Consider the following 21,607-nt stretch of genomic DNA (forward strand, 5'->3'; position numbering starts at 1 on the left):
CAGCGCAGAGAAAGGCTGCAGACAGCACACATACTGATAAGACAAAACACATAACTTCATAATCATACTTCGCGTTGTGATTCGGAGATGCTCGTTGGTCTAAATAAAGTTGGTAATGAACCCTCTTTTATGCCCAAACACTTTGAAAATCCTGCTGTACTCACCGAGATTAGAAAAGCAGTCATCAGTGAAATGTTGTGAACACAACAGAAGGGATTTGTTGTACTGCTCTGGTATTGTGGTAAAAACGAATTTTAGCCATTGGTTCTTCTGATCTTCATTCTTTGGCAGTGAAAATAAAACAAACTTGCCTTTACAATTAAAAACACACTGTCTCCTCTACATGATGCTATCACATCAACCAGAGCGTCTGTGTGTGTGTGGGGGGGGGGGGGGCAGGTCAGAGTTCCATTTCTCCCAAAACGGTAGGCGGAGATTATTATGCAAAGTGTTCCTAGTGACGTACATAGAGATGGGCAAAAGATTTGAAATCTATAACGACTCGTTTCAGCGATTCAGAGTCGACTCCTTACTTTAGAAGCCAATAACTTTATAAATCGTGTACTTTTTGGTTTAATTACTTTGCACATTGTTTACACTGATGGACAGCTACATCATACACTTTAATACAGGTAATTTTTGATTTGCCATCTGTGTGGCTCTTTAAAGTTCTATTTTGATTTGATTTTTTTTTTTTTTTTTTTTTTTTACTTCCATAATATTTGGGGAGGGGCAAAAGAATCCTTCCCTTCCCTGGGCATGTTCTTGTTAGTGACTAATATGTTGTAGTTTTAATATGCATGTCTTCCACTGTGTACTACAGTTTATTTTTCAATAGGATCAACAAAAAACATTGAAATTACCTGAATATTGAGTCTGTGTCTAGTGCCCACTCACTTTTGCCCAGGCCTGACCAAAAATACCATTCTGCCCACACCACTGAGTCTGTCTGTCTGTCCTTCTTTTAATTAGTTTACAGTAATTTAAATTATAAATATTCAGCTTCAACTCCTTAACAGTACAGGACCAAACATTAGGTTGCTCCATCACTTTATAAAGCATCTTCATATTCTCTGTAGTATGTTACCTTCCCCACTTTCTGATCTATGGGCCGGAAAGAAGCATAATAAAGAGTGGGGAGAGAGTGAGAGATCTCTTGTCTCCAGGTCCCAGGACAAACACATATCGTCACACCATTTTTAAATAAACCAACATACAATGTTTATTTTAAACCTATCAGTGGGATACAAACATAAGGCTTCAGGAGGGAGAAAAAGCCAAAATAACAAACAAAAGGAACTCTAGCTGAGGGTTTGTAAATAATACCTTACCTAGCATTAAAAGAAAAATGAAACGAAAGACAGACACTTCCCTTAATCCCTCTCTAGTCAAACACAGGAGAAAACATAGACTCTCAAAAGAAAGGGCATCTTCCTCCCTGCAAGGATATCCCAATAAAAATAGAACAAAGTTGGCAAACATAATCTTGATGGTAAATCTGGCCACACGGGCCAACACAGCACAACTGCATAGAACTAGGGGTTTACTGTGACAGTCCAACTACTGATCTTTCTCATTGTACGAAGCAGGATTCTTCTTTGATTGTACACTGTACTGTATTTAATCATTTTCCATTCATGAAAAGTTTTGCCAGACCAGCTTTCAGATAACTCAGAGCGTTTTTATTGGCTTCATCATCTACAGCTTTTCTCCTCATTTCCTCCAACTCTCTCACCCAGTCTTCTTTCCCAGCCTCCCTCACTCTGGGGATGAAGAAGTCCAGATGCTGAAGAGTGAAGGCAGAGTCTGGTTTCAATGCGATCTGAGACAGATTCTTGATGGTCCTGTAAGCTTCGGACAGTAGATTTGACTTTTGGTCTTCAATATCTTTCAGATCTTTGTCAAGACGTTGCATTAAAAATGAATATATTTTGGACTCTTCTTGGGCTTTTTCATATTCCTTTTTTATGGAGTCAAACTCCATCATGACATTTGAGATTCTGATGATGTATCTCTTGTTTTCTTTGACGTGTTTGCTGTGATGACACTTCCCTGTGCACACGGTGCAGTAGCCTTTTTTCATGACTTCACATTTGCTGGGATCAGAAACCCACCAGCAGTCAAACTCATGGCAGTTTTCCTCACAGATGGTGCAGGTTGTCGCTTTCCTGCTCTTCCATGACCTGCTCTCGATGGGCACCTTCTCTTTTACAGTCTTTTTGACTTTAATCGTGAAGTTTTTACACTCCTCAATCTTTTCCTTGTTTAGCATCATTGCCTCCTGGATCTGACGTTTTTCATCTATTTTCATCTCCTTCTCTTGAATTCGCAGCTGCAAGTTGCAGATGGATGCTTCAAACTGAATTCGCTCCATCAGTACATCTGAAGTTAACTTTAAACTTTTTCTGTTCATTTCATTCAGAGTCTGAAAGAATTGCTTCATGCCTTCCACACTGTCTTCCCAGGCGTCTCTTTGAGCACGAATATGACGATCTTTAGTGTGACGACCTTCAGTCTGTCTGTTGTTAAATAAGAAATGAACAGGTTGGCCACTTTTGTCTCGTCTGCAGGGGATTCTAGCTTTATTGATGCCAGAAAGGACATTATGGGGTGGGAGACCATCAGAGTGTGTGATTAAAAACACAATGTTGTTCACAATGTCTTTACCAAACAAAGACAGAATTGAACTGATAATGTAATGCTGTCTGTCTGAGAGACGATTCTTAGATGCTTGAATCACAAAACACACAGCATCAACTTCACAAACTCCATCATTTCTTTGGAACAGTGCCGATAAATTCTCAGCAACTTCCAGATCTTTGTCCAGTCCTCTAGTGTCTCCGTATCCTGGAGTATCAATGATGGTGAGAGATATGGGACTTTTAATAGAAAAGACTTCATACATGGTGATTTCAGAAGTTTGTGAATCTGATTGATCTCCGGCTGCTTCTTCTGTAATTTCATACCACTTTTCTTCCTTGAACGTCACTTCCAGTAAGTAGTTGACCATTGTGTTGATGAGAGTCGTCTTACCAGCACCAGTCTCTCCCACCAGAAGAACAATTTTGTTTGGTTTACTGTCATCTTTGTTTCCATAAGTCCATTTTCTGACTTTTCCATTTTCATCAAGATTTGTCCTTTCTGTATGTAGAAGGGATCGTTTTGGAGGACCTTCATGAATCAGAGTTGCTCTTCGTGGTGGAAGCTTCGGCTTTCTGTAAAAAGCAGATGGAGACAAATATTTCTCAAAATGTTTGTGTTGCAATAATTTAAGACTAAATTATTATTAGAAAACAAACATTTTGAGTGAGGTTATGGGTAGTGTAAACAATTAATTCATGCTTTTTAATGTAAACAATATATACCCTGGAAACAATATCTTAAACAGACGAGGCCCCTCACATTATGCTGCCATTACAAGATGAGATTTCCATCAAGTTGTGTTTGCAAAATGGCTCATTTACCTTGTTTTCCCCCACTCAATGCATATTCTTTCATTCATGTAATTCCATTGAAAAAGTGAAACTTGTATATTATATTCATTCGTTACACACGGACTGATATATTTCAAATGTTTATTTATTTTAATTTTGATGATTATAACTTACAACTAAGGAAAATCCCAAATTCAGTATCTGAGAAAATTAGAATATTGTGAAAAGGTTCAATATTGAAGACCCCTGGTGCCACACTCACACCTGCAAAGGCTTTTAAATGGTCTCTCAGGTGGCTTTAACACTGGCAGTTTAGTGCGGAATGGGGCATGTTTCATCGGACCCTGGTGCGCACTGGGGTACATTACATTTAATCATTTAGCAGACGCTTTTATCCAAAGCTTCTTACAAATGAGAACAATAGAAGCAGTCAGGTCAACAATAGAACAACAACAGTATACAAGTGCCATGACAAGTCTCAGTTAGTCTAGTATTGAACGCATAGCCAGGTTTTTTAGCCAGGAGTAACATTAGTTTTTTTGGCTCATTGAAGACAACCCTCGCTGCTGCATTCTGGATCAATTGTAGAGCCTTGACAGTGCATGCCGGAAGGCCTGCCAGGAGAGCTTTACAATAGTCCAGTCTGGAGAGAAGAAGAGCTTGGACAAGAAGTTGGGAGGCTTGCTCTGACAGGAAGGGTCTAATCTTCCTAATGTTGTATAAGGCAAACCTGCAGGACCGGGTCGTTGTAGCAATGTGGTCTGTGAAGCTTAACTGATGATCCATCACAACTCCTAGGTTTATGGCTGTCCTCGAAGGAGTTATGGTTGACGAGCCCAGCTGTATAGAGAAGTTGTGATGAAGCAATGGGTTAGCTGGAATCACCAGGAGTTCTGTCTTCGTAAGGTTGAGGTTAAGGTGATAGTCATTCATCCAGCTAGAAATGTCACTCAGACAGGCTGAAATGCGAGCAGCTACCGTCGGGTCATCTGGCTGGAATGAGAAGTAGAGGTGGGTGTCATCAGCGTAGCAGTGATAAGAAAAGCCATGCTTCTGAATGACAGATCCTAATGATGTCATGTAGATGGAGAAGAGAAGTGGTCCAAGTACTGAGCCTTGAGGAACCCCAGTAGCAAGGTGTTGTGACTTAGAAACATCACCCCTCCAAGACACCCTGAAGGATCTGTCAGAGAGGTAGGACTTAACCCACAGGAGAGCAGTTCCAGAGATGCCCATCTTTCTGAGGGTGGACAGGAGAATCTGGTGATTAACAGTGTCAAAAGCAGCAGACAGGTCCAGTAAGATGAGTACTGAGGATTTTGAAGCTGCTCTTGCTAGTCCCAGGGCTTCAGTAACCTTGAGCAGAGCAGTCTCATTTGAGTGGCCACTTTTGAAGCCAGATTGGTTGCTGTCCAGGAGGTTGTTCTGTACAAAGAACATAGAAAGCTGGTTGAACACTGCCCGCTCAAGTGTCTTTGCAATGAATGGAAGAAGGGATACCGGTCTGGGGATCGGATCAAGTGAACAAGTAGTAGGATGATTGGAAAGGAGAAGTCTGAAGACGTCCATCTCTGAGAGTGGGGAGAAGGAGGAGAAAGAGTGTGCGTCGGTCATTTTGAAGTTGTTATCAGTCTGCGGTGGGGAGAATTGGTCACTGATGGTTCTTGTCTTATTTGTGAAGAAAACAGCAAAGTTGTCCGCTGTAAGAGTCGATGGAGGAGGTTAGCGGTGGATTAAGAAGAGAAGAGAAAGTCTTGAAGAGTTTCCGAAATTAACAGCTGTTAATTTTGTAGTGGTAGTAGGATGTTTTAGCCGTGAAGACATTTGCAGAGAAGGAAGAGAGGAGAGACTGATACACACTGAGGTTGGTAGAGTTTCTTGTTTTCTGCAATTTCTTCTCTGCAGCCCTGAGTTTAGAGCAATGTTCAAGGGAGAACCTCGGACAGCCAGGGGGCAGATGGGGTGGTGCATGCTGGTCTCGAACAACAGTGGGCAAAAGTTGTCCAAGCAAGATGTTAAAGTGGAGCAGAAGATAGGCGAGATGGAGGGAGTGAGCGTAGGTTCCATCGAAAGGTGACCTGCGTTGGAGTGTGAGGCACTTCAGGAGTAATCGATAGGTTAGCAGTAATGAGGAAGTGGTCTGAGGTGTGAAGTTGTGTAACTGAAGAGTCCACAGAGCGTGTGTAGATGAGGTCCAGTTGGTTGCCTGATTTGTGAGTCGCTGTAGTAGACACTAGCTTGAGATCAAATGAGGCAAGCAGAGTTTTGAAGTCCACAGCCTGGGGTTTATCTAAGTGGATGTTGAAGTCACCAAGCAGTACCATAGGAGTACCATCTTCAGGAAAGTTTGATAGCAGTACATCCAACTCCTCCAAGAAGTTTCCCAATTGACCTGGGGGACGATAAATGACACAAAGTGGATTTTAACAGGGTGGGTTACAGTAATGGCATGTAATTCAAATGAACCAGTACCTGTAGGTGATGGCTGAAGATCAAATTTCCATTCTTTTGATATAAGGAGACCTGTACCTCCACCCCTCCCAGTGGTACGAGGAGTGTGGGAACAAGTGAAATTAGTGGAGAGGGCTGCGGGGGTGGCAGTATCTTCAGGTTTGATCCAAGTCTCAGTCAGTGCCATGAGGTTGAGACCGGAATGAGTAGCAATAGAAGAAATTAAGAACCAGTACCGAACCAGAGACTACCTGGAGAAGGTGGTCTGAGTTCAGTTGCTCCAGAGCTGTGGCGCGGTTCGCGTGAATGTCCAGGCAACACTGACTTGGGTGTGCACTTGTTCAGGAAGTAAAATATCCTGTGCATGAGTAACACTGTTGGTATCATTGTTTCCTCAACACACGAGAAAGCCAAAGTTGATTCCACACACTCCGACTTAAGTATTGAGTGCTGTACATGCTCATACTGTTCATGTTCATACTTCTCAGTTGGCCAAGATTTCCAAAAATCCTTTCTTTGAATTGGTCTTAAGTAATATTCAGATTTTCTTTAGTTGTCAGTTATAATCATCAAAATTAAAAGAAATAAACATTTGAAATATATCAGTCTGTGAGTACTAAATGAGTATAATATACAAGTTTCACTTTTTGAATGTAATTAGTGAAATAAAATAACATTTTCATGATATTTTTTTGACTTTCTAATTATATGACCAGCACCTGTATATTAGGGGTGTAATGATTCACAAAATTCACAGTTCTGTGTGATACAGCAAATCATTTTTCCATCTTAAAAATATATCTAAATTATGGCCTATGCTTTCAGTGTCAAATGCAGAAATGTTAATCCATGCATTTATGACCTCAAGGTTAGATTATTGTAATGCTTTATTGGGTGGTTGTTCTCAGGGTTCTAAATTAACTTTTTTGATCACCAGCCAATGTGGCTGGTAACTTTCTAAAGTTACCAGCCAATCAGAATTTCCACTAGCCATTTTTTTTTCCGGTAAAAATAACAAATTATGAGTGCCACTGAATGCATTTGATCATTTTATTAACATTGTTGGCATGAAAAACTTCCGTTTATAAACCGTACTCACGAATTTATAAACTGTTACCTTGGTTTAACAAATCGTGCCCACGAATTTCCAATCCGTGCGCTCAGTTTTTGTGAACCGTACCCTCGGTTTTTGAATCCGTACCCACAAATTCATAATCCGTGCGCACACTTTCGCAATCCGTTCCCACGGATCTGTAAACCGTACTCACGGATTCATGCAGCAAGCTCCTGTTAACATACAGTTTTATTGACTATTATTATGTGGAATAGGCTTAATGATAATAAAGGAATAATCTTATAATAGCAACTGATTATTATTGTACAATAAACCTGGCATTGTGACTAACTCTGGAGTAATTTTTTCCTCTGTTGTAAATTGTTTTGGATAAAAGATTCTTATGCATAACCTGTATAATAATATATAATAATATATGAGTTATTTTTATCATTTTAATTTGTAGGCTAAATAAATGAGTACAAGAAAATAATTCATGAATTGCTTTATTTTTAAATAAACTTTGACAGTTTTGTAAATGCTTGTCTACAATTCTTTATTAACATGCATTAAGACTTATTTTTCTGATTTTATTATACTAAGCTCCATCCACCCCACCTGCCGGAGTTAGATGCATGTTTCACTGTTAATGTTATTAATAAATAATGAGGCCGAAAATAACATTGCATTCAGTTAGAGAGAAAATGAATGAAAACATAACCGGCATATTATTTGTTTTGTATTGCTTTTTACCCTTATTTTCTTTTTCTTTTTAGCGTTTTTTTTTTTTTTTTTTTCATAAAATACAGGCGGCTGTGTCTTATCCTATTGGTGATTAATGTAATAATCACTATTAAAATAAACGCTAAAAAGAAGACTATTTGTGAATGCTGATCGTGAAACTATGAAATTGCACAGGAACCTTTATGGTTAGAGAACCATAGGTTACAAGAGAAAAATACAAATAAAACTTTTGTCCTTTCTTGGATGATGGTTTAATGATGTTATGGCATGACATGCATATGTAGAAATTAATGTAAGCCAATATTTTAAAAAGCTTTAAAAGTAGTTATGTATATAGGCTTACATTTTGTCACACCATGGGCATAGCTATAATTTCAGAAGTGACAAATATAAAATACAATAATTTTATGCATATATGTATTATTATTATTATTATTATTATTAACTTGTTTTAGGGTCTGTGTCAGTGAGACGAACAGAGAGGGGGCACAATCCTTTAACAGTCACAGGTGGTAAATAGTGGAGCGCATGAGAAGGAGAAATGCAAGGCAAAACATTGTTCAAGGTCTCCATTAATTCCTGCTTGTACTACTTAAATGTGAATATATTTTGAAAGCATTCCATCACTATGATAAAATTGTCATTCATTTGATTCTTAGCATTTAAAAATTACTGTCCGAAATCCGAAATTCACATTAAAAAACCCATGTTTCAAGATTGATGGATTGTATCATCAGGATTTGTAGACGATGCATCGAGAAAATTTGTGAATCGTTACACCCCTGATAAATTCTTATAGTTTAATGAAAATTATAATAAATATAGCTGCAAGCAGCGATACAGGGGCCAAGCCCTGAAGGGCTGTAGCTGAGAACAGAGCGGGAAGAAGAAAAATGGCAGAAATGGAACATCAGTATCAAAAATATCTCAACCCTCATGGGTGGCGCTGTTCCCAACTTTGGCATGGACCCACAGATCATGATGTTTATGAAGTGTACCAAGTTTTGTGTCGATTGATAACAGTTTGTCTGAGATACAGCCTCTGAACCAATTTCAGTTCATCCACTGTTAACTTCAGAGCCTCAAAACTTCTTGGCCCGAAGATTATGTGAACAAATTTTGGGAAGAATTAGGCCCAAAAAAACCTTAAAACTGTACTTTTCTAAATGGCTTCTATTTTAATGGGCCGAGACTTAATGTAAGGTATTGAATGTAATCTCCATAAAGAGAGTGATCAGGTAAGTTTTATTTTTGTAGAATTAGGGGTTCAAGAGTTATAACAATTTAAATGTTTAATTTTTGAACTGCTGGTGGTGCTATAGAGTTTGCTCTAGAGACCCCAAAGTAATTTAACATAATTTTTCTATGTTCCCTTCATAGGGCTGTCATAGACTCCCATTGATGAAGAAGAAGAAGAAATCCTACAGAAACAATATAGCCCTTTTGGGCTTGGCCCTAATAATTACTCCGATAAACCATATATTGTCATAATTGTGTGTTTATTAGTCACACTGAATCAATAAAAACAGTTAAATCTTCTGTTTAATCCAGCTACTGCAATTGGCATTTCCTGGGTTCCAAATTGGGGAAAATACATTACAGAGAATTACCAAATATCATTAAAATATGCAAACAGTCACTGTCAAAACGTCAATCAAGTAATATACCTTTGAAAAAAACATGCATCACTCTCAATGTCACCAGTCAGAATTTAAATGCAAGAAATGCCCAATATACTGTAAGTGATAGGAAAGAGCAAGGTAATTAAGTATTTCACACACACACACACATACACACACACACACACACACAATCACAATCCTTGTGGAGACTCTCCATAGGTGTAATGGTTTTTATACTGTACAGACCGCATTTTCTATCACCCTACACCAACCCTACCCCTAAACCTAACCCTCACAGGAAACTTTCTGCATTTTTAGGTTAAGAAACTTCATTATGTGTAATTTATTAGCTTGTTTACCCTCAATTTAGGTCCCCACCGTGACACAAGTCCCCATGAGTCTGTGTGTATTCAGGTTTAAGTCCCCACCAGAATAGAAAAACAAGTACACACACACACACAAAACCTCTCCGGTTTGAAATAAACCAAATGTGCTGTTTTTAACACACACACACACACACACACACACACACAAACACATTAAATTATTACTCGCAGTCTCAGAATTTTTAAGAATGACACAATAATTAGCTGCATGAGAAAATAAGTTTATATTTATATCAACGCATTTTTTTATTTTGTGACCAAAGACCATTGAGTCCATCAGATGGCGCCATAAAACAATACAGCAAATGCTCATTCAGTTTCTTTCTGACTAGTTTTGGCTTTGTAAAGAGATATCAACAGATCAGTATTGTTAATCAATTAACAATTGATTACCTATAAAATGTAAAACAGGCAAGCATGTGAATGTCAACTCACGTGTTACTCATGATGATCGCTGGACTTAATGCGTTCCTCTCAGAAGAGCTTTTCCTTCACCTCCAACGTCTGCTAACAGCTGCTAACTGCAAGAAGTTTTTTTTTTTGATGCTTAGTATATAAACTATTACATTTAATTATTAACAAACAAAAAAAATCAATTTCTTGTCAGAACAGTTTGAGACATTTAGCCTCTGCATCGAGTGTCTGGATGAAGTGTCAGCTTCCAGAGAAATACTGGTTAATTTAACAAGTCTGACTGGCTGAAGTCCCTCCCAATTATGTGTGCATTCTAGTATCTGAATAGATTATGAATAAAATGTTTGGGAGAACACATGGTTGGGTGCTGGTAGAAATTATTACTGCTGTTAATGGATTGCGGTAACTAATATGAGTTCAAGCACTGACCATATATTTTGTATCATTTTATTTTTTAAGTAATTTTTGTATTAGGTATGATAAAATAGCTGGTACTTAAAAGAAAATGTTATCAGATGTATTTATATATGTTAATATTATCATACGTTGTTACTGATGTAATCTCCAGAAAGACTGTTAGTATATCACGGCTATTTTAGGCGTCTGTAAATAGTCAACACAAGTGACCACTTTCTGCTTTTATCACAAACCTTGTTTATAAGAAGCACTGCAATAGTGACATTATATCTGAATTTAGCATTTTATGATTGTTTTGTGTGTTTTTGTAATGAATTTCAAGTGAAAGATTAGGGTAGTTTGAACAATATGATGGTGAATAATTGTTGTGTCGTCTTCATGCTGGGGGAACATACAACTTATTTTTTGTGTAAAAGGAATGCATGTCACCGGATATACAAAACTCAGATCAAGGGTGAATGATTCATTTTATAAAGTTTGTCAAGAACTTCAGATTAAATAAACTTGTTGAGTAGCATGCTGCAGTTTAATATAGGCTACTAATGTTATTAAATCTGGGACTTTCTGACTCTTGGTTAATGGAACAAATAGTAAAAAGAAATATGCTACAACTTTGATTGTTTTCTCTTTAGTTGAAAGCTGAAAATGCAACTGGACAAGTGACATATCTTACATAACTTACAGTAAAAACTCTCTGTGCTTATGAGGAAACAAACTTCATATCTTTGATAACTGTTCTTTGTATCTTAAAGGTGCACAAGACTATTTTTTTCTACATTGTACAATGAAAGAAATACAAAGTATTCTGTTTAATAATTATGATTATGATCACATGAGATTCAGTAGTTTTCAGAAAGCAGCTTTATTCTTAAAAACTACAAATCTTCAAATAATGTAAAACAAATTTTTGCAAATATTTATTTTAATTTTTAGTTAATAATTCAGTCTGGTGTTGTTGTTTGCACATATGTGTTAGTATTTAACATTTAACAGTACAAAACATACATTCTTGTAAGTTTAGACGCTTGAATGTAGTTGTACTTTCTGACATCATCTACAGCTTTTCTCCTCATTTCTTCAAGCTCCCTGACCCAGTCTTCTTTCTTAGCCTCCCTCACTCTGGGGATGAAGAAGTCCAGATGCTGAAGAGTGAAGGCAGAGTCTGGTTTCAATGCGATCTGAGACAGGTGCTTGATGGTCCTGTAAGCATTGAACAGAAGAATTGACTTTTGGGTTTCAATATCATGGAGATCTTTGTCAACATTGTTCATTACAATCAAAAACCTCTTGGTTTGCTCTTGGGCTTTTTCATATTTCCTTTTTATAGAGTCATATTGTACCATCGTGCTTGAGGTTCTGATGACGTATTTCTTGTTGTCTTTGACGTGTTTGCTGTGATGACACTTCCCTGTGCACACGGTGCAGAAACCGTCTTTCATGACTTCACATTTGCTGGGATTTGAACCCCACCAGCAGTCAAACTCATGACAGTTTTCTTCACAGACTGTGCAGGTTGTCGCCTTCCTGTGCTTCCATGACCTGCTCTCGATGGGCACCTTCTCTTTTACAGTCTTATCGATTTTAATGCTAAAGTTGTTGCACCCTTCGATATTTTCCTTGTTTTGTCTCAATGCCTTTTGAATCTGAAGTTTTTCCGCCTTTTTTGATTCTTTCTCCTGAACTCGCAGCTGTAAGTTGCAGATGGATGCTTCAAATCGAATTCGCTCAATCAGAACATTTGAAGTCAACTCTAAGCTTCTTCGGTTCTTTTCATCGAGAGACTGAAGGAAATCCTTCATGCCTTCCACACTGTCTTCCCAGGCGTCTCTTTGAGCGCGAACGTGACGCTCTTTAGTGTGACGGCCTTCAGCCTGCCGGTTGTTGAATAAGAAATGAACAGGTTGGCCGCTTTTGTCTCGTCTGCAGGGGATCTTAGCTTTATTAATGGCACTAATGACGTTTTTGGGTGGTAGACCATCAGAGTGTGTGATTAAAAATACAATGTTGTTCACAATGTCTTTACCAAACAAAGATAGAACTGAACTGAAAATGTAATGCTGTCTGTCTGAGAGACGATTCTTAGACGCTTGAATCACAAAACACACAGCATCAACTTCACGAACTCCATCATTGCTTTGAAACAGAGTGGCTAAATTCTCAGCAACTTCCAGATCTTTGTCCAGTCCTCTAGTGTCTCCGTAGCCTGGAGTATCAATGATGGTGAGAGATATGGGACTCTCTTCAGGAAAGACTTCATACATGGTGATTTCAGAGGTTTGTGATTCTGACTGATCTCCGGCTGCTTCTTCTGTTATTTCATACCACTTTTCTTCCTCAAACTTCACTCCCAGTAAGTAGTTGACCATGGTGTTGATGAGAGTCGTCTTGCCGACTCCGGTCTCTCCCACCAGAAGAACAATTTTGTTTTGTTTACTGTCATCTTTTTTCCCAAAAGTCCATTTTCGGACTTTTCCGTCATCATCCAAAACTTTTTTATCCGTGTTTAGGCTAAATCGTTTTGGAGGACCCTGATCAATCAGAGTTGATCTGGATGGTTGAAGACTTGGCTGTCTGTAAGAAATAGAGGGAAATTTGTCTCAGAATAAATGTAAAGCAGGAATGTGTGACAAGAAATGCTATTCAATAAACAGACATCACATAAGAATTTATTTATTTCCTGTCAGCTGTCTTTGGCAAGATAATAAATATAAAGAAATGTTTTGCATTGTAATGTCTGCTCACCAACAAATAGATAGTCAGGCTTTTCCAACCACTACTTCCTCGTTCCTAAGAAAGACTGTGGGCTCAGGCCCATCCTTGATCTCAGAGATCTGAACTGTGCCCTAATGAGACGCCTGTTCACTTTTAGAGAGATCCTTGTGCAAATATGCCCAGGGGAATTGATTTTATCAGTGGATCTGAAAGATGCTTACTTTCACATCCAGATAGTCCTAGACTGCTCTTGAGATTTGGCTTACCAGTGGCTTATCAGCTGTAGCCCCTTGGAAAGCCTGTATCAGGCGTTTCATTGGGACAGATCTCAGAAAGTAGTCATGGAAAATAGTTACAACAGATGCTCCAACTCAGGTTGAGGAGTGCTGTACGACACCAGAATGGCATTCAGCTCCTAGTCCACCCTGGTCTAGCATTATGGCGATTTTTCTGGCCCTAAAAACCTTCCTCCAGCATTGAAGGGGCACAACACCCTTGTCCATTCGAACAACAAGACAGTGGCAGCCTTTTCACATCATCAAGGCAGCTTAGATCACACTTGCTCTACAGGATGGTGAGACACCTCCTTCTATGTGCAAATGGCAATCTGTGTTCACTCTGCATTTCACGTGCTGAGCAGACTGAACCCTGGAGTGGCCATGCTGTCCAGGGGCAATGTATCTCTGGGAGAATGGAGATTACACTCCAATGATTAAGATGATTTGGGCAAACTTCGAGAGGCCTGAGTTGGACATTTTTGGCTCAGAAGACAACGCTCATAAGATCACTCATATTTTTCAAATGAGTAGGATGCTCTGGATTGGCCTAGTGTCCACCTTCCCTCCAGTTGACCTGCTCCCTCAGGTCATTAGTTGAGTCAGGAAAAACAGGTGGCCTAAGCTGATTTAGCTACTGTTGGAAGCCCCTTGGCCTATTCCACAGAGCAAGGACCTTCTCTCTCAAACTAGAGGCATGATCTGGCATCTCTGTCTTATGGCCACTGTTGCTTAAGTCTGCCCTCCTTCTGACTCTAGAGTGAGTGTGCAATCTATGAGCACTTTCAGTCTGCCTTCCTGAGTTTGAGTCCTAAAGACTGTAAAGTCGTCCTCAAACCAAAAGATTGCTACATGCCCAAGGTGCTCTCCATTCAGAGTTTAAGTCATCCTCTTTCTAGCCAATCCTAACTCAGAAGATGAGCAGGGTCCCAAATCACTCTGTCCCGTTTGGTCTCTCCAGTGTATGTTGATTACTCCGGCTCATTTCGGCACCCAGAGCAGCTCTTTATATGCTTTGGAGGCCACTCTCAAGGGCTGCCAGTCACAAAACAGAAATGCTGAATAGTGGTTGCTAAACAGTGGTGAAAATAATTATTTGATCCCCTGCTGATTTTGTAGGTTTGCCAATTTACAAAGAAATTAAGGGTCTGTCTGTTTTATAGTAGGCTTATTTTAACAGATAAAGACAGACTATCAGCGAAAAAAACTCATTATATACAGGTTAGAAATTGATTTGTATTCTAGTGAGTGAAATAAGTATTTGATCCTCTACCAACCAGCAAGAACTCTGGCCCCGACAGATTGGTTATGCCCATGTGGAACACAGATTAGTCCTGCCATCCGCTCCATGCAAGATCTCCCCTCATGGGGTAAGGATGATCATGATAAAGGTAAGGGATCAGCCCTGAACTACACAGGAGGAGCTTGTTAATGATCTTAAGGCAGTTGGGACCACAGTCACCAAACAAAACATTGGTAACATACTACACCAGAATGGACTGAAATCCTGCAGTGCCCACAAGGTCCCCCTGCTCGAGAAGGCACATGTACAGGCAAAGATCTAGAAGTTTTCTAATGAACATCTAAATCTTTCAGAGAAGGCTTGGGACAATGTGCTGTGGTCAGATGAGAACAAAATGTAATTCTTTGCGATTAAATTGACTCTCCGTTTTTGGAGGGAGAGAAATGTTGACTACGACCCCAAGAACACCTTCCCTACAGTGAAGCATGGAGTTGGAAACATAATGTTTTGGGGCAGTTTTTTTCTGCTAAGGGTATAGGACGACTTCACCACATTGAGGGGCAAATGTAGGAGGCTATATACTGTAAGGTTTTGGATGAGAACCTTTTCCCTCAGCCAGAACACTGAAGATGGATCATGGATGGGTGACAGACCGCAATGGAGTGGCTAAAGAAGAAGCACATTAAGATCATGGAGTGGCCTTGCCAGTCTCCAGACCTGAATCCTACCGAAAATCTGTGGAGGGAGCGGAAACCTTGAGTTGCCAAATGACAGCCATGAAGCCTTAAGGATTTAAAGAGGAGTGGACCAAAATCCCCTGAGATGTGTACAAACCTGGTGACCAACTACAAAAAAGAGTCTTACAAGAGAGACAGATTTTGAAAGGGAATGCTGATATGATAACATTTTAACCCTGTGTAATGTTGACTCATTTTTAATATACTTTAATATATTTATTTTTATTTTTTGAGACAGTAGGAAATAAATCATTTCTACAGATGATAGAATATTTAATTGGAACAACAACAGTGGTAAGCTTAGAATTCACAGCTTTTTATTTAATGAGTGATACAATCAGTGGCACAAGAATATTGTTGCACAGCTTATATGTCAAAGCATGTGTTTCTATTCATCACCTTTAATAGAGCACCTGACAGTTTCTGTATCTGACACACAGCATTTTAGATCACGTTATGTTTTATTTACCCTCCTGTTGAAAGCACATCAATTTCATCTTACCTGGAACTCATGATGATCGCTGGACTAAATGTTTTCACCTCACAGAAATTCACTCTGCAGGCTGCGTACAGCAAAACAATTCACTACTTTCTTCAGTAACACTATGTTTTGAAAATGGAAAATTACTTTATTATATTATTCCATCAAAAAAATGAGAGACACACAGTTGTACTATTAAACACAAATATAAACAAATATTTTCTTACACGCCAGCCTCTGCATCAGACGTCTTGATCAAATGTCAGCATTAGTGGAAATACTGGTTCACTTAACAAGCCGAACTATCTGAAGTCCCTCCCAAACAAACTGTGCATCCATCCTTTTTTTTATGTTTGGCAACTGAACTTTTCATTGCATTAAAGCAAGAAATATAATAAATGTATAATTTGAAATCTATATAGTGGCTGTAGTTTACATTTGTTATCAGATTTCTGTTTTTAAATAGTGGACTCTTGACAGACATGCTCACTCTGAACTGTCATTGAAGAGCTATGCTTTTTTTAAGTGTTGTTTTTTTTTTTTTTTTTTTTTTTTTACAATGCGAGTATCCAGGTTTGGAGCAACACAAGGGTCAATAATAGTTAGTTGTCTTTATGATAGCAGTTATACATTCATCTGTGAACGTCATGATGATGCTAGATATTTTTAGTTGAATAGGACTTCCTCGGAGTGTATGTCACCATATGTACAAAAAAATTAAATAAAAAAAATCAGGTCAAGAACCTGTAACTTTCTGACTCTGAAATAACTAGTTGTGTAATAACCTTCTAGATGGAAGCTGAAAAATGCAACTGGACGGGTGACATTAAATCTCTGTGAGTTACAGTAAACACTTAGTTGAATAGGACTTCCTTTGAGTGTATGTCACCAAATGTAAAAAAATAAAATAAAATACAGAAAGAAATATCAGGTCAAGAATGAATGATAATTTTGCAAAGCTGTCAAGACCTTCAGGTGAAACGAGATGTGTGCTGCATGCAGTAGGTTTATTCTAAATAAAGACATCTTGTGGGGTACCTGTGACTTTCTGACTCTGAAATAACTAGTTGTGTAACAACTTTCAAGATTGAAGATGAAAAAATTCAACTGGACGAGTGACATCAAACTGAGTTACAGTAAACACTGTGCAGCTTACAAGAAAACATTCTGACTCTCAGTTCTTTTTCTTCTGGGTTTATTTGAGCTGTCTGTCCATGTTACGTGTACGTTCCACTTTGACAAAGATCTCCTCCTGAAAGACCCTGAGGCTTCAGCACAAATAATGCCATTATATATTTATTTGAGCAGATATTCTTTTGAAATATGTGACCTGTCTGTTTTTTGCTAGTGCCTGGAGGAACATGGATACTGGGTCCAGGAAGTAAACCTAGTTAGATATCTTTACAGTAAACTAGTTACACAAGATTCTTTCAGAAAACCCCAATGTGTCATCAGTGAAGACATGCACTGGTTGTTAGAGTAGCCCAACTCAAATATTCAAGAGGAAATAAGTCTGTGTATATGATGTTTATGAATGTTTCCCTGCAGCGAAGTACGTACAACCATCTGAACTATGCTGGAAAAATGTTGCTCTTTTTTTTTCTTTCTTTTTTTTTTTTTTTGTTTGTTATAAAACAGATTACTGAAATACAGTCCATTTTACAAGAAAATGCTATTTCAGTCGTTCTAATTAATTTCATGTTTACTTCAATGTATTGCTTGTCATTTCTTTGTAATTTGCAATTTACTTGCAAACTTTGAGTAAAAAAAAATATTCTACACCAAATATATAATTCTTTTTATGCTAAATGTAACAGGAAATCTGATAATTACAAAATAAATACTTTCAAGTAATTTCTTGCTTCATAGCTCCATCTGCTGAACGTGAGATTGAAATGTTTCCCAAGCTATTAAATAGACTGTGGAGTTTATCTAATACAGTGTTCATTTAAAAACGCATTTAAAACTATACATTTAAATGATTGCCTAAACATTTAGAAATCACAAATGTTTGTAGCTTTCGAATCATAGGACGAAAGGTTTGGACAGTCGATGTGATTTAGAACTTCAAATACATATCGGTTTGCTTTAACAGGTGCAATTCTGCCAATGATGAATGAATAAATACTCATGATTGTTACTTAGATAGGAGTTTTAATGGGCATGAAAAGGTGTGATGTTGATAGAATCAGATGCATTAATATCTAATCTACTGCATTTGAACAGTTATATGATATGGACTGTCTTTTTTAGTCCCCAATCTGAATACTTTTGCTCTGAGCTAGTGAAGCTTAATGACTCAATTGACTCAACTCATCATCTCTGAATCATCTCTGTTAAACAGTTTTAGTAAGATAATTCTGTTTTCACATTGACTTTTATATTCCTTGCAGGCTTTAAAAATATTAAAAATTAACGTATAGTGTCCTGACACTATATATGCACTGCTGTTTTGTTTCTGTGTTTCTTCCACTCTTTTTGAGGCCCATGTTCATTCCTCAGCTGAAGGAATTGATCCGGATTCATGCAAATCATCGTGTTATTCTCAGGATGCAAATCTCTGAGTATGGGCACACTGAGACTCTGGACCCTTCATGCAAACGACAGATCAGAGCATGAAAATGAGCTCATCCAGATGGTGAATGTGATGTTCTCCGGTATTAGGCAACATATTAGACAGTTCTTACACAGACAGCCATCATCCCTCGCGGGCTTACTGCTAACATTGTTGTTTTTACAACGTAAGACGGCCTGAGTACCACTGTGCGTCAATGACATAAAACATCACTGTTGTTAACTTCATACTGCATATCCTAAACACTACAGTGATAACAACCATGCATTTAGCATTTGTCTGTAACACTTTATAATAAACTGTATTTCTAAATCATAAAGAATAGAGATCATAAGTTAATAAAGCTAGAAACATGAGATCATGTGCTAGTTGATGTTTACAAATTAAACTCATTAAACATTACCTAATGATTAACAGAAATACATGAAATAAGTGTTTCAAATTACTAATTAATCCAATTTGTCCACAATATTTTTAGATATAAAAAAAAAGAGTTGTAAGTGTAATGACGTCTGTTAGCATTCAAATGTACATTAACAAATAAGCTTTAAAACTTTGTACAATTTTGGGAATATGATTTTAAAAAGTGCATGATCATACTGAATTGAAAGTGTTCACATTAACTAATGATCTGTTAAGCATTATATAATGTTTGTTATTGTTTTATTCATTACAATCTGTCAAAATCATTTGAAGATTTTTATAAGGTGGGTAACACTTTAAATTAAGGTTCATTAGTTAATATGAACTAAGCATGAACAATACTTCGACAGCATTTATTAATATTAGATAATGTTCATTTGAAGATTTCCATTATGCATTATTAATGCATTATTCAAATCAAAAGTTGTGCTTGCCAATGAATGACTGTATTTTCACTAACTGGCATGAACAAAGATAATAAAAACAGTAATACATGTATTGGTCATTGTTTGTTCATGTTAGTTCATAGATTCATGAACTAATGGGACCTTATTGTAAATTGTTTCCAAAAAGTGCTTGATTATATGAATTGAAAATTTACTGACGTTTGTAAGCATTTCAATTCACATTAAATAATGATCTGATCATCATTAGGTAATGTGTAATAAGTACACTACTAAACATGGACAAGAACATCATCTCATATTTCTAGCTGTGTCATTATATATTTGCTAATGATATGAAAAATAAATGGTTTATGTGTGTTTTTCAAGTCATCTTCAGGTAATAAATAAACAAAGTATTTGAGTTATGCCGTGCTTATTGACAGTTTATGACATTGCAAAAATGATAAAATATATTTTCTTATTTTGTGATTTAGAAAAAAATTATAGTTTGCTTTGTAGTATACAAACCAATCAAAAAATATAATTAGGAGAATAGAGGCAACATATTAAATAATAAAATTTATTGGGTATTGTCTAGCAATGTATTTGATTCATTAGTGAATTAAAACTAAGAGACAAGACAAGAAATGTTTAGACAGACAAAAAAAATACATTTATAATTTCTGTATATACTGTATATAAAAAATGTACTAGCAATTTTACTAGCAAGTGAAAAGTCAATCCCACACCATCGTTCCTCCATAGTTAGAAGTGTGAAAATAGTAGCCAAAATAAAAATACAAAATTCAAAAAAGAATGGACTAACAACCAGGCTTGTGCTTTAGAGTTTTATTCTGTGGTATTTGCAAAGAAAACTATAGGAAAATGTAAAAATGCTCTATTTTCATACGGGCTGTTTGCATGCGCTGTCATCTGAATAAGGATCAGCGATGTCCGAAGGGAAATCAGTCGTGCTGTCTTCTCATCTTCTGCTCCGCGGGACGCTCTCCATCAAAGGTAACCATCAGTTCACATTAATATCAGGAACAACACAAGTTTAGAGAATGTTGGGATTAAATCTTTAATATTAATGCAGATAAACACACCACGTCTTTAACAATAAACTGTTTTAATACATTTTAACAATATATTCATCGTATTACTGCTTATATCTTTAAGGCTTTATTTGTACATTAACATTTACACATTTGTGAAATTTGAAATCTAAATACAAATGAACATTCTTTTTCTTCTATTCCAATCAAACCTGTTATTGTGTAATCTTTTTTATTTCTATGTTTATATGCATCATGTTTTGTTGATTTCAGTGAACAAGTCTGTGAGCATCAGAGATGATGCAGAAAATCTCTCTTCTACTTTGTTTACTAGGTGAGAATGTGAATCGAACTAGTTCATGGTAGTTTTTGTTTATCCTCCCATTATATTTGTGCTGATTTAAGATCAGATGACCTTTGCATCAGGTCTGACCATCACTAGAATCACAGATCAGAAACTAAAGCTTATTTTAATGCTGTGCTGTGGACAGGACTTTTCTCGAAGACTTTCTGCTACTTTACTCTGATCCAAGAGCGGAAGACCTGGAGCGAAGCACGATCGTACTGCAAGAGCTATCACACAGATCTGGCCACCATTCAGAGCGATGAAGACCGCTATAAGATACAGGAGATCGCAAACGCCATCAGCTTTTCACACAGGGCCTGGATGGGTCTGAATGATGGAGTAATGGCTTGGCGCTGGTCGTATCGAGATCTGAACATAGACTATATGAACTGGGCGTCAGGAGAAGACACGAGCTCCAGGACTCAGAGGAAGTGTGGCGTGATCACAGTCACTGGAAGCTGGCACGTCGCATCTTGTGAGGAACAGAAACCCTCTTTTTGCTACAATGGTAAGACTTCAGAACTGAATTTTTTAAGCTGATTTGTATTTGTAAGCATCGCTCACGTTCATTGCGTTTGACAGATACTTTTCTCCAGAGTGAGTTGCATTGCATCGAAGGTGATCAGTTTGTGCATCATTCTCTACAGTTTGAGTCTGTGCATATGATTGCACTAAAACTTCACTGAATTAATGACTTCTGACTCAGAATTGCAAGAAAAACTTAAAAGAGAACTATGACTATAAAAAAAAATAAAAATAAAAACTCTGAATTTTCAGATAATATTTGTGATGATTGCTGGACAAAAAGTCAGATTTCTGATATATCATATATCCTGTAATTTGAGTATTCTG

At 37.5% G+C, this 21,607-nt stretch overlaps 2 protein-coding genes across 2 annotated transcripts; both read right to left on the reverse strand.

The window, feature by feature from the left end:
- Positions 1 to 1,461: 1,461 nt before the first annotated feature.
- LOC113079649 (uncharacterized) lies at positions 1,462 to 3,772 on the reverse strand. Its single transcript, XM_026251890.1, has 2 exons — positions 3,699 to 3,772; positions 1,462 to 3,215 (listed from the first exon to the last, which is right to left on the reverse strand). The coding sequence occupies exons 1-2, from the start codon at positions 3,770 to 3,772 to the stop codon at positions 1,625 to 1,627; spliced, it is 1,665 nt and encodes a 554-aa protein (XP_026107675.1). The 3' UTR covers positions 1,462 to 1,624.
- Positions 3,773 to 11,474: 7,702 nt separating this feature from the next.
- LOC113079668 (uncharacterized) lies at positions 11,475 to 16,024 on the reverse strand. The gene is made up of 2 exons (XM_026251912.1): positions 15,992 to 16,024; positions 11,475 to 13,093 (listed from the first exon to the last, which is right to left on the reverse strand). The coding sequence occupies exons 1-2, from the start codon at positions 16,000 to 16,002 to the stop codon at positions 11,509 to 11,511; spliced, it is 1,596 nt and encodes a 531-aa protein (XP_026107697.1). The 5' UTR covers positions 16,003 to 16,024; the 3' UTR covers positions 11,475 to 11,508.
- Positions 16,025 to 21,607: the final 5,583 nt, after the last annotated feature.

This window comes from Carassius auratus, unplaced genomic scaffold, assembly GCF_003368295.1.
Source record: "Carassius auratus strain Wakin unplaced genomic scaffold, ASM336829v1 scaf_tig00028952, whole genome shotgun sequence".
Classification (NCBI taxonomy): domain Eukaryota; kingdom Metazoa; phylum Chordata; class Actinopteri; order Cypriniformes; family Cyprinidae; genus Carassius; species Carassius auratus.